Raw genomic sequence first — 13,772 nt, 5'->3', positions numbered from 1 at the left:
GTGGCACAGCGGTAGTTGCTGCCTTATAGCGCCAGAGACCCGGGTTCAATCGTGACTACGGGTGCTGTCTGTACGGAATTTGCACGTTCTGCCCGTGACTTGCGTGGGTTTTCTCCGAGATCTTCGGTTTTTCTCCCACACTCCAATGACGTAAAGGTTTGTAGGTTAATTCTTCCATGAAATATTTTCTAATAATCGGGATCACAGGCATTATGTGTGTACAGTGAATGCAATTGCAAAGAAAAGCAGTAAAACAGCAAGTGTACTTTATCTAGAACATTGAGTCTCTTATAATTTCATAAGTTGTAGGAGCAGAATTAGGCCATTCGGACCATAGAAACATAGAAAATAGGTGCAGAAGTAGGCCATTCGGCCCTTCGAGCCTGCACTGCCATTCAATATGATCATGGCTGATCATCCAACTCAGTATCCTGTACCTGCTTTCTCTCCATACCCCCTGATCCCTTTAGCCACAAGGGCCACATCTAACTCCCTCTTAAATATAGCCAATGAACTGGCCTCAACTACATTCTGTGGCAGAGAATTCCAGAGATTCACCACTCTCTGTGTAAAAAATGTTTTTCTCATCTCAGTTCTAAAAGATTTTCCCTTCAAGTCAAGTCAAGTTTATTCGTCACATACACATACGAGATGTGCAGTGAAATGAAAATTCCTTTATCCTTAAACTGTGATCCCTTGTTCTGGACTTCCCCAACATCGGGAACTATCTTCCCATCAAGTCTACTCCGTCATTCAATCATGTCTGATCCATCTATGAATGGTCTAATTCTGCTCCTATAACTTACAAGAGCAGAATAAATATTGGAGCAATATATAAAATCAATCTTTCTTGTTCCATCCATTCTCCTGCCTTCTCCCCAAAACCCCCGACATCGGTATTAATCAAGAATCTGTCAATCTCCGCCTTAAAAATATCTATTAACGGCCTCCACAGCCTTCTGTGGCAATCGATTCGACAGATTCACCACTGACTGACTAAAGAAATTCCCCCTCATCTCCTTTCTAAAGGTATGTCCTTTTATTCTGAGGCTAGGGGCTCTGTTACTAGACTCTCCCACTAGTGGAAACATCCTCTCCATATACGCTCTATCCAGGCCTTTCATTATTCAGTAAGTTTCAATGTTTTCCCTCATCCTTCTAAATTCCAGGGAGTACAGGCCCAATGCTGTCAAATGCTTATTTTAAGCCATTTATGACCATGTAAGCATTTACCTGGAGCAATGTGAAACCAGTCCCATTGCTGTACTCTCACAAGGTAATCTAAGGTTCATAGGTTCATTATTTCTAGGAGCAGAATTAAGCCATTCGGCCCATGAAGTCTACTCCGCCATTGAATCATGGCTGATCTATCTCTCCCTCACAACCCCATTCTCCTGCCTTCTCTCCATAACCCCTGACCTTCATACTAATCAAGAATCTATTCATCTCTGCCTTAAAAAGATCCATTAGCTTGGCCTCCACAGCCTTCATGTAAAGCATGTTGCTCTTTTATTGTCTTTGTTCAGCAAATAATCGACGTTCACTGGGCAAATCAAAAATGGCACTGAGTCACTTAATTTTCTATGCAGAAATGAAACATCATAATTAGAGCACATTATGACTCACTTTTCCAAAGAAATGTTGATAGCATTAATGAGCCGAGATGAAAGGATGCTAGTGACTGGTACTAGTTTCCAGGAAACACTAGTGGCAATAAAGGACGCTTTATTTACACAGTTTAAATGTAATGATGAATGTGCACAAAATGTGCAAAAGCTTAAGGACCGTTTTCCCTGACGGTAACCAAACTATCATGAGCTACAGTTTCAGCAGTGACTACAGTTACAACATTATAAAGGCACAAAGAACACACTACAGGATTTTGCAGGCTTTCGGCTTGTTAATTACACAGGCCAATAATCCATAAGACCTATTGACCGAATCATGAGAAGGGAGCAGGAATCTAACAGGTAAGAAGTTAAATTGTAATCTGTCGAGCATCTTTACATTTTACATTTTCATCAGGTGGGTACCTTGACCTCTGGCATGAAGGGTGATATGCTGGAGTCATTGGAAAACTGAAAAATACAAAATAGTTGCTTAAAATGCCATGTTCATCTTGGATGGCAATGACTGCATGGGCAATGCTTGATTCATTGTTCATGTACATAAATGTGTTGTTGAAACTGTCTTTTATGAACTGTGAATGAATTGTGTACTCCCTTTGGATTCTGGAAGATGTGTAGGAAAGGAACTGCAGATGCTAGCTCAAACCAAAGATAACCACAAAATGCTGGAGTAACTCAGCGGGATAGGCAGCATCTCTCTGGAGAGAAGGAATGGGTGACGTTTCGGGTCAAAACCTTTCTTCGGAGTCTGAAGGAAGGGTCTTGACCCAAAACATCATCCATTCCTTCTCTCCAGAGATGCTGCCTGTCCCTCTGAGTTACTCCAGCATTTTGTGTCCATCTCATGGAAGATGTGATCCATTGCAGTCTTGATATAGCAGGCAGTCTGTACACTGCAAAACAATGCTGCACCCCAAAATTCCTAAAAATGTAACACTAAAAAGCCAGTTTCATTTCGAGGACATGATGACATCTGGATATAGGAACAGTTCCAATCTTGCAACACTGTTGCACAGAGCCAAAAGAAGAATATATTCACAAAGTTATTTTATATTGAAAACACAACTTCCCTTCAAATATTTAATTTGCGAAGTGGAGGAGAGAGCGGAAGGGGATGTTGGGTGCGGACATTCTGAGCATTAGCTGCTAATTCTGTTGGTTTTTGAGAACTGTAGTTTTAAAATGAATCGGAAGCAATGCTTACCCGAATCTAAACTGGGCAACCGATTCCAATTGCTCAAGAGAGGTTTCGCCTTGTTGTATTTCTGCAATATTCCTCTTTCAGTTCTGCTCCTCCATCTTCCCCAAACAGTCCTCCTTGTTTAACTGATTATTTCCCTGGGTCAATCACTTTCACGGCGATTTTTGTAAGCCCTTTCTTTCATTATTGATTTGTTCCTTTGTTTCAGTGATTTTTGTTTAGGTATCTTAAAATCTGCGGCTTTAATGCTCATGAGATTACACGGCACTTTCGCTTTTCTTTCTCTGTTCGGCACTCCCTCTCTCAATCCCTTCTTCTGTTAAGACACACATCGTACCGTCTTCACTTTTGAGGCGAGAGTTTGTTACAGAGAACAGTCAGTCTTGTCTTCTATTCACAGATGTTTAGTTTTCCTTCATTTCGAGATAGAGCAGAAACAGGCTCTTCGGGGTGGAACCCAGGCCTCTGGCGCTGTAAAGAGGCTGTCCCACTGCGGCGACTTAATCCGCAGGTTCTGGCGAGTTTGCCATCAACTCATACTCGCAGCATGGTCGACACGAGGTCCTAGGAGGTTTTTGTAACTCTCCTTCATGCTCGAGAATAGTCCCCGCATACTCAAGGCCTCAGCTAGGTCGCGGCGTATTTTTCAACATGCTGAAAAATGCCCGCGAGTAGAAAGAGGTCACCATGGAAAAAATCTATACTTTTTTTACACGTAGGTTTAGTCGAAGTAGGTCGTAGTAGGTCGGCATGTTATTCGTAGGTAATCGAGGGTAGTCGAAGGTAGTCGAAGGTAGTCGTAGATAGTCTTCATCATAGTCGAAGGGAGGTCGAAGGAGATCTTCAACATAGTCGAAGGAGGTCTTCAACATGACATTTTTTCAAACTCTCCTAAACTCTCCTAAACTCGCCAATTAGGTCGCCGCAGTGGGACAGCCCCTTAAGGCAGCAACTGTACCGCTGTACCACCATACCATCCATAGTGTATTTCCAGTATTACACAGATAACCAGCTTGAGCCAATAAATAAGTTTTACCTTTTGAAACAAATGGTAAATTATTGGTCAAGATAACAATCAGGAACAATGAAATAGGGAAGTAGACCACCCCATGTGATCTGTGGCAGGTGAATATAGTTGGATTCATGGCGGGTGGTTTTGGAGGGGAGGATGCTCCTCAAACTGCGAGATGTTCCATTTACACATCTTGGACAATACAGCTCACCCCCTCCATGACACACTGGTCAATCTGAGGAGCACCTTCAGCAACAGACAGGTTCCACCAAGATGCAGGACAGAACGCCACAGGAGATCCTTCTTCCCTGTGGCTATCAAACTGTACAACTCCTCCTCCTTCTGTCATGGGGTAGACTGACTCCCCAACCTCTCCCCATTCTGCACATCCCCAATCCTTTCCACTCGTCACTTTAATTTCATCTTTCATGTATTTTGTGTTTTATGACAGTCAGCAAATCAATTTCCCTCCTGGGATAAATAAAGTTCTATCATATCGTAAACTAAACCAATGTTTGCTGTATGCTGCTGTGTTTTATTTTGGTGGGTAGTGGGGTTGGTGGAACGCATATGATTCTCTGCTGTAGCGTTAGTAGGCTAGATACCAATATGATGCTGCCATAAGAAGGACCACACTTGAAAGCAAGAGGCCGTGCTCATTTTACCCACACAGTCTGCAGACCAAGGTGCCTTGTGAGGGACTAGAGAGAGTTGAAAAGGCAAGGTAGAAAACAAAGAACTCTCAAACATTTGTGGTGTATCCTCGAAGCCTTCCATCACTGATGGTACTTCATGGACAACCCAGTGATATGAGGGCACGCGGTCACTTACGGGGTCACTGAAGGAGACTATTCAACCCAACTGTTCTATCCAACTGATCTACTCCCTTGTTCTTCACCATTTCTCTGCTACTTGTAACTCTTCCAACTACATGTGTAATTCCTCTTTGGAAGTTACGAGTGAATCTTCCTCCAACAGCTTTTTTAAACCACAGAGTATCAGATCTTGATTAGTGCGGGTGTATGGGGAGAAGGCGGGAGAATGGGGTTGAGAGGGAAAGATAGATCAGCCATGATTGAATGGCGTAGTAGTCTTGATGGGCCAAATGGCCTAATTCTGCTCCTATAACGTATAAACATGAACAGTGTATTCCAAATCATAAAACGTGCAACGTACAATAAGTTCTTCCATCTCCCACATACTTAGCCAGCTATAGGTATTAACAGAAACATATTCACTGGCTTTGAATGAAAACCCACAATTGATACCGTCTCTGAAAGTACTGACTCGGATTCTATGCTTAATTGTCTTTCCCATGTACCGCCTCCTGAACTTAGTGTCTAAACACAATGAACTAAAGTCAACTGAGCGACTCTGCACTATTATAACTCTACATATTTTGCCTCCCTGTCCCGCTTTGTCAATCAATCCTAATTCAACCAAACTGCTAGAATGGTTCTAGGATCTAAGGGAAATGACCTACTGAAGGAACGAGAGAAGGCTGCAAGGATCTAAGAATAATTTTATATAGTAGTTTGCTCTGCGATCACCAATTACTTCCATATATTTAGTAATGGCATCTAAAGTACCTGCCACAGTGACATGGAATGATTACAGCATAGTAGGTAAGGTAGATACAGCAGTCACATGGGCAAATCAGCTAATTACATAAATCTGCGGTTAAATGCATGTATTCAGTGCTAATAACTAGTAAGCTTATGGATTGCCATTAAAACATCTGCAGCTTCACTCGTGAGCTTTGGAGATGGAAAATTTGCCACACTTGGCATGGTCTGGCTAGTACTTTACTGTAGTAAATCACCACAGTGCTGCCTGAAATAGCCAAGTGAGCCACTCATTTGTATCAATGTGCTACCACAGTCACTAGCAATAGCTCATGATGGAGCCTCCTTACCTCCTCTCCGGGGTAATTGGAGGCAATCAATAGGAGGCGTAAAAATGCCTTCAATGCCCACAACCCATGCGTGAATGTAAAAAGTTGGCTTGTAAGCCTTTGTTATCGAGGCAGATTTTCAGAGATGCCTGCTGGGCTTGGTAATATTTTGACATTGTAATGCCCTTTCTATCTGCAACATTCATTAGCCACCACCACCCTCCCCCCCCCATTAAGCATTTTCACCCATGCCGAGGATTGTAAATAGCAATACCATCGCTGCTCGGCACTGAAGAGTCGCCTCTGGAACCTGTACATAATTGTTAAAAATCATCCGCTAATTATTCAGTTGGCATTGCCAGTTCATGATCACGCAAGCACACTCATAAATATTCAGGAAGCCAAGGGCAAACCTCCCATTGGAGACTTAACTTGGTTGGAGTGGGCTGGTATATTCGTTCACTTCAATTTGTTTCCTCCAGCTTAGTAATAGACTGTGTGTTAATCCTTGTGTGGGCCTCTAAAATGTATTTGAAAACAGTTTACTAACTTCAATTTCTTTTGCCCCCCCCATTTTCAACAGGGACAAGTCAACCATAGTTCATTGACCAGACCTCCAAATGGTGGAGGCGCTGCAGTGCCACCGTTAGCCAGGAGGGCGTAATTACAGCATGGATTATCGGGATTGGTAGTTTTCATCATGAATGTGGACACTGGATAAACAAAAGGCCAAATGTAATTCTCTACAATCAAAACAAATTTATATTGGCGTCCCCTTGCCAATGATACTACCCGCCCTTCACTTGAAAAGTCCCGCGCGCTTTGTTATAAACATGCCGATCAGAGGACAGCACCGATAAACTAAAACGACTTTGTCCATATCAATTCACAGTTCCGGCTGGGGAAGACACCAAGGTAATGAGATAAAAGGTGGGAGCATAATGAAAAGTGAGGAACTGTGTTGTGTTTGCCAACTTGCAATAGCCTGTTGGTTCACAGAGCAAAGACGGCAAGTCCTGCAGCCGCTTGCAAGATTTCATTTTCATCGGCCTCCAGGCTCTCTGCGGCACTCTCCAATATTTCTTCCAAGTTATCGTCACCCTATGTAAAGCAAAAACAAAACAGTAGTAAGGAAGGCAAAACCCAAAGAGGACTAGAATACAAAAACAGGGATGTAATGCTGAGGCTCTATAAGGCGCTGGTCAGGCGCATTTGAATTACCATGAAACTAATAGCCTCCTTCCGAGTTGTTATCCATGTGTAGCTGGAGAAAGCCCAAGCACTTTAAATAGGACTAGACCAACTGGGACCCAAGGGTCCCTGTCACACAGGAGGCGTGGTCCCCCAACAACCCGTTGTCGAACATAAGATTCCAGCCTCCCCTGCCTCCCCCAGCACTGGACTTTAAAAAAATTCCAATTACGCTTCCCCAATTTCAATATCAATTCATCCTCACCCTCCTGTCCTGCCAGGAGCTGGAGTAAATGCAACCCGTTCCCCAACGCAATATTGCACCACTAACCCGTAGCCCACACAGGAGGCGTGGTCCCCAAATCAACCTGTTCCTGAAAGTAAGATTCCAGCACTACCCTGCCTACCTCAGCATTGGAATTTAAACAAAAATCGAGTGGATTTCAGGAGCACTAGTATTGATGTTGTGGGCTGAAGGGAATGGTTTTCAGAAGGCTAGTATGGACATTGTGGACTGAATGGATTCTTGGACTTGCAGTTCAGGGAGTCATGGCTGGTGGGCTGGCACTTCATTCACTTACAGCTGGTGTGGTGGTTCTAGAGCTCCAGAAACCCCTCCTCCCTTCAGCCCCCAACTCTGCTCCTTGCCATTCCCCTCCCCCCATGGATTCAGTCCATCTCCCCTCAACCCCCCCCCCCCCCCATCCCCCCCCCATGCACTCTTAGTGGCTCTCCAACAGCGCAGCCATTCCTGCCTATTAGGTACACATTGTGATGAAGATCACGCAGACATGGCAAGTGGAAAAAGGATTTATTTAAGTTTAAAATGTGAATGAGTCTTAAAACATTGCAAGTTCAACCTCACAGCACCCCAAGCAGAGGGCAGGCAGCGAATCCAACCTCACAACACTCCAATCAGAGTGCAGGCAGCGAATCCAACCTCACAACACTCCAATCAGAGTGCAGGCAGCGAATCCAACCTCACAACACTCCAAGCACTCCAACAGACGCACACACAGGGACGCTCACACAGGAATGCACACACATACACACAAACACAAAGACACACACCTACGCGCACACACATACCTATGCACACACACAGACACACACAAACACAAACACGCACAAACACAAAGACACACACCTACGCGCACACACATACCTATGCACACACACAGACACACACACACACCTATGTACACACACAGACACACACACACACCTATGTACACACACATACACACACACACACACCTACAGACACACACCTAGACACACACCTACAGACACACACCCCTATACAAACACCCCTATACACACACTCACACACAGCACCAATACTAAAATGCCAAGTAACTTCAGAACATGGTAAGCATACTGAATCTTGTTACTAACCATATGCTCTATGTAAGTAGTTTGAAAATAAGAACACAGGTTTGTCTAAACCAAATGATTCAAATGTTTAAAGCCTTTTTTTATTCTGAAACACTCCTCTCGAGCTGCTGCTACTGCAAAAACGTGCTTTAAATAACTTTCAATAAACACACACACACTCACCATATGTATGGCAGTAAGCTCTCTTGAATTATTCAGACGGTTCAGGGCGGCGTCTCCACTTTGGACGTTCCGCACTGAGCGCCACCTCTGAACTCACCGGAAATGATGCAATCAGCGCCACCTCTCCACTAAGTGGAAATTACGCAATCAACGCCACCTCTCCACTAAGCGGAAGCCACAGAATGAGCGGCAATTTTGCATTAAACATTCCTGATCTAATAAAACATTTATTCATGGTTTTTCCTTCCAAAAAACTGTTGACAGCAAGCCACATTTAAAATGCAAGCCACATTTAAAAAGCAAAACACATTTTAAAATAAAGGCACAGTTTAAAGGCACTTTTCATTTAGCCACACTTTTCAATTAGCGGCACAGTTAAAAGGCACAATAAAAAGGCACAGTAAAACATTTATTCCATCCAAACACAGTTACAAATAAACCACATAAAAGCACATAAAACCACACTCAGTTTAGTAGACAAGTGTTCAGTGTTCCGTTGATTCACAGCTCAGACTGAGAGTCGTGACCTCTCCATCCCCCATCTTGCAGCGACTGAGGCACATCTACCCTTCTGAGTTTTTTGTCCCTCCCCCTCCCACCAGAAGGGGCGTGGCCTTCATGGCATGATTGACAGGAGAGAGAATCTCAACATTTTTTAAACATTAATAAGTCTTTTATTTTTCATCCTCTTGCCCTGACAGCTGGAGGGGGACTCTGAGTATGATGGCCAAAAATCACAGTTGTAAGTGATAACGTTTTTTTCTAAAATAAATATACAATGCAAACAGGAAGTGGTCAGTTTAGACTTTTAATTACATAGATGTGCTTCAACACGTAAACACACACACACACACACACACACACACACACACACACACACACACACACACACACACACACACACACACACACGCACACGCACACGCACACGCACACGCACACACACACGCACACAACATTAACTTGAAATTTGCAAAACTATAGTTGGATCAATTTAGTAACAACAGAAACTGTGGAAATATTGGTCCAAGTGTGTTGGCAGAAAGCAAAAGGAAATGTCTAACTTTAAGCAATTGATTGTCAGAAATGGGCCTTGAAATTATGCTATAATGTGGGTGAGTGGGTGAGTGAGAAGGTGAGTGAGTGAGTGAGTGAGTGAGTGAGTGAGTGAGTGAGTGAGTGAGTGAGTGAGTGAGTGAGTGAGTGAGTGAGTGAGTGAGTGAGTGAGCGAGTTAGCTGACCCCTCTCCTAAAGGGGAGATACATCATGGCTGCATCAGATGCTGGTGTTTTGTAGGAGCACATTTAACCTGGAACACACCAAGAAGGTGGGAAAACTATGGGCTCCAGTACGTTCCTGGTGATGTGCCAGATGGGTTGATAGAGCAGATGGAAATTAGGAAAGATGCCCTATATCTAGCCTGACATAAACATGTTGGAAGCACAGTGGGAGCAGAGAGGCGTGGAGCTGCAAGGACCGGGATGCAATGGCACAAATATTTCAATGACCTTAAGCATATGGCCAAGCTCAGTGTAAGCATCTTCAAATGCCAGATACAGCAAGAATTGCTTCCAGAACTGATCCATTCACTAATCCGTCCCTCGCTATCAGTCAGATGCAATAACTAAAATGCTCACCGTCGCCTTACACACATGTTCAGTTCAGTTTAGTTTATTGTCACGTGTACCGAGGTACAGTGAAAAGGTTTTGTTGCTTGCTGACCAGTCAGCAGAAAGGCAATACATGATTACAATCGAGCCATTTACAGTGTACAGATACATGATAAGGGAATAATGTTTAGTGCAAGGTAAAGCCAGGAAAGTCCGAACAAGGATAGTCCGAGGGTCACCAAAGAGGTAGATAGAAGTTCAGCACTGCTCTCACCAGATTCAGGGCCAATTTCTTCCCAGCTGTTATCAGGCAACTGAATCATCATACCACAACCAGAGAGCAATGCTGAACTACGATCCACATCTGATGTCCCTCGGAATATCCTTGAACAGACTGCTGGCTTTACCTTGCACTAAACGTTGTTCCCTTATCATGTATCTCTTTACTGTAAATGGCTCGATTGTAATCAAGTATTTTCTTTCTGCCGACTGGTTATCACACAACAAAAAGCTCTTCACTGTACCTCGGTACACGTGCCAATAAACAAAACTGAAACTGAACTGAAGTCAATCTTTCATTCTGATTTGGCATTTCAGTCAAAGGAGTTCCTAAATAATGATTGCACCTTTGGCAAACATCAAGCAGAAATTGAGGCAGAAGAAAGACTGCTTTAAAACAAAGCAAATCTACTCTAAAGCAACAAACAACTAAGACAGCACAAACATCGTTACATAGAGCTTGATATCTAATCGCAGAGAACAGAAGAGCATCTGGGACCGAGAAATCAATGAAACAGCTAACTTGATTTATTGGATTTTTTATTTAAAAGCACACTATCTCTCAGTCCTTTTACAGTTCGGCAACCTCTTTCACTTTTTAAAAAAAATGAGTTGGTTAATGTAATTAAGGCAGGAAAACAATAGGTAATTAAAAATTAATTACTGATTTTATTTTTTAAATTGATGCTTTCATTTCCAGGTTCATTCACTTGCGTTCTAAAACAAAGAATAACTCTTGGTAATTTTAGAAAGCTCGGTGATTGCAGACTCTGATTTATTAAATTGCTTCAAGTTACAGCGAAGAGTAGCAAGGAAGGTGGGGGTTGAGAAAGAGTGCAGAGAAATATTGGGGAAAGCTCTGAATTAAATACTGATTCAACTATCAAATTTGTTGCTCTCAACTAGTTTAGGGCATAAGTGATAGAATTCGGCTCATCAAGCCTACTCCGCCATTCATTCATGGCTGATCTATCGCTCCCTCCTAACCCCATTCCCCTGCCTTCTCCCCATAACCCCTGACACCCGTACTAATCAATAATCTATCTATCTCTGCCTTAAAAGTATCAATTGACGGCCTCCACAACCTTCTGCAGCAAAGAATTCCACAGATTCGCCACCCTCTGACTAAAGAAACTCCTCCTCATCTCCTTCCTCAAGGAACATCCATTCATTCTGAGGCTATGACCACTAGTCCTACACTCTCCCACTAGTGGACATATCCTCTCCATATCCACTCTATCTGAGCCTTTCACTATTTGGTACATTTCAATGAGGTGCCCCCTAATTCTTCTAAACTCCAGCAAGTACAGGCCCAGTGTACAGATAATATCGGAAGGTATTTATGAATTTTACCATTTCTGATTTAAAGATTCAAACCACATTTGAAAGTTTACATTTGTAACTGATATTTCTCATAAGTAGACACAAAATGCTGGAGTAACTCAGCGGGTCAGGCAGCATCTCTGGAGAACAGGAATAGATGAAGTTTTGGTTCAAGATCCTTCTTCAGACCGAAGAGTCTCAAGAAGAGTCTCAAACAGAAACATCACTTATTCCTTTTCTCCAGAGATGCTGCCTGACCCACTGAGTCACCCCAGCATTTTGTGTCTATTTTCGGTGTTAACCAACAACTGCAGTTCCTACCTACAGATATTTATCAGTTAGAAAGATCTTTAGAGAAGTATCAATGGCAACTGAAGATGACCAATTTTATACCTCTCAGGACAATGAGTGCATTAATAGTAAATCAGAAAAGTCCATCTTGTGGAATCTTATCAATCTGGATATGTGCATTTCATGATCAGACAGAGGCCCTGTTGGGATATTTACCGCAATGATGCCTTGGTTAGAGGGTTTTAGCTCCAGGGAGAGGTTGGACAGACTTGAATTGTTTTTTCTGGAACACTGGAGGTTGCGGGGAGACCGGACAGAAGTATAAAATATTATAAGAGGCATAGATAGGGTAGACAGTCAGAACCTTTTTCCCTGGATGGAAAAATCAAATACTAGAAGGCATAGTTCTGAGGGGCAAAGTTTGAAGGAAATGCGTGTGACAAGTTTTTTTCACACGGAAGGTGTTGAGTGCCTAGAAGGTGCTGCCAGGTGTGATGATTGAGGCAGATACAATGGAGGCATTTAAGAGACTTTTGGATAGGCATATAGATATGTCATATAGTCATATAGAGTGGAAACAGGCCCTTCAGCCCAACTTGCCCACACCGGCCAACATGTCCCAGCTACACTAGTTCCACCTGCCTGCATTTGGTCCATATCCCTCCTAACGTGTCATATCCATGTACCTGTCTAACTGTTTCTTAAATATTGAGATAGCCCAGCCTCAACTACCTCCTCTGGCAACTCGTTCCATACATCCACCACCCTTTGTGTGAAAAAGTTACCCCTCAGATTCCTATTAAATCTTTTTCCCTTCACCTTGAACCCATGTCCTCTGTTCCTCGATTCCCACAATCTGGGCAAGAGATTCTGTGCGTCTACCCGATTTATTCCCCTTATGATTTTGTACACTATATTATATATTATATAATAGTGTATACACATTATAGGAATAGGAATAGGAATACTTTATTGTCACATGTGACAAGGCACAGTGAAATTGTTTGTTTGCATACACAATGTATACAAATAGCAGCCATCTACGGCACTGATCAGGATGTATAAAGGTGACAACAGAATATACTGTTACTGTTCAGGGTTTAATAAGAATCATTGGACTATCCATGATGCGTCACCATAATGCTTCCTCAATAAACTAACAAGATATATGGAGGGATATGGATTATGTGTAGGCAGATAAGAGTTGGTCTTGGCATCATGTCTGGCACAGACAAGGTGCCCCGAAGACCCTGTTCTTGTGCTGTACTGTTCTATGTTCTATTGTCTTTTGGACTGTCAAGATAAGGAATGGAAGCATTTTGGAAAAATCCTGTGCAATCCCATCCTGATCACCTAACCTAGGTTGGGAGAGCACAGGATTTTCATTGAATTTTTTCTCTTCTTATCTTGACAGTCCAAAAGATAAACAGAACATAAAACATAATTTTCACTGGCCTAGATTCTCAATGGCAAACGCCGATATAATTAGACACTAAAGCTGGAGTAACTCAGCAGGCCAGGCAGCATCTTAGCAGTAGGATATAGGTGAGGTTTCAGATCAAGAACCTTCTTCAGACTTGGAGAAAGGGAAACGAGAGATACAGATAAAAAGAACAAATGAAGGAAAGATCTGCAAAAAGCAATATCAAGGAAAGGTGGAGCCCACAATGGTCCATTGTTGGCTGTGGGGTAGGTGATAACAAGTTATGCAGACAGTCAAACTCACCAGGGCGACAGTGACACTAGTACGACGAATAGGGTGGTAGTGGGTTGGAGAGAGAAG

The 13,772-nt window shown here is 42.9% G+C and overlaps 1 protein-coding gene across 1 annotated transcript in view; it reads right to left on the bottom strand.

The window, feature by feature from the left end:
* Nucleotides 1-5,351: 5,351 nt before the first annotated feature.
* Nucleotides 5,352-13,772, bottom strand: part of LOC116967091 (protein Ycf2-like) — a 59,012-nt gene continuing 50,591 nt past the window's right edge. The window contains exon 3 of the mRNA XM_033013567.1: nucleotides 5,352-6,836. Within this exon, the coding sequence (XP_032869458.1) occupies nucleotides 6,729-6,836 (108 nt within the window). The 3' untranslated portion in view covers nucleotides 5,352-6,728. The remainder of the gene's footprint in view (nucleotides 6,837-13,772) is intronic.

Source organism: Amblyraja radiata, chromosome 2, assembly GCF_010909765.2.
Source record: "Amblyraja radiata isolate CabotCenter1 chromosome 2, sAmbRad1.1.pri, whole genome shotgun sequence".
Classification (NCBI taxonomy): domain Eukaryota; kingdom Metazoa; phylum Chordata; class Chondrichthyes; order Rajiformes; family Rajidae; genus Amblyraja; species Amblyraja radiata.
This window is presented reverse-complemented; position numbering and strand designations above follow the sequence as displayed.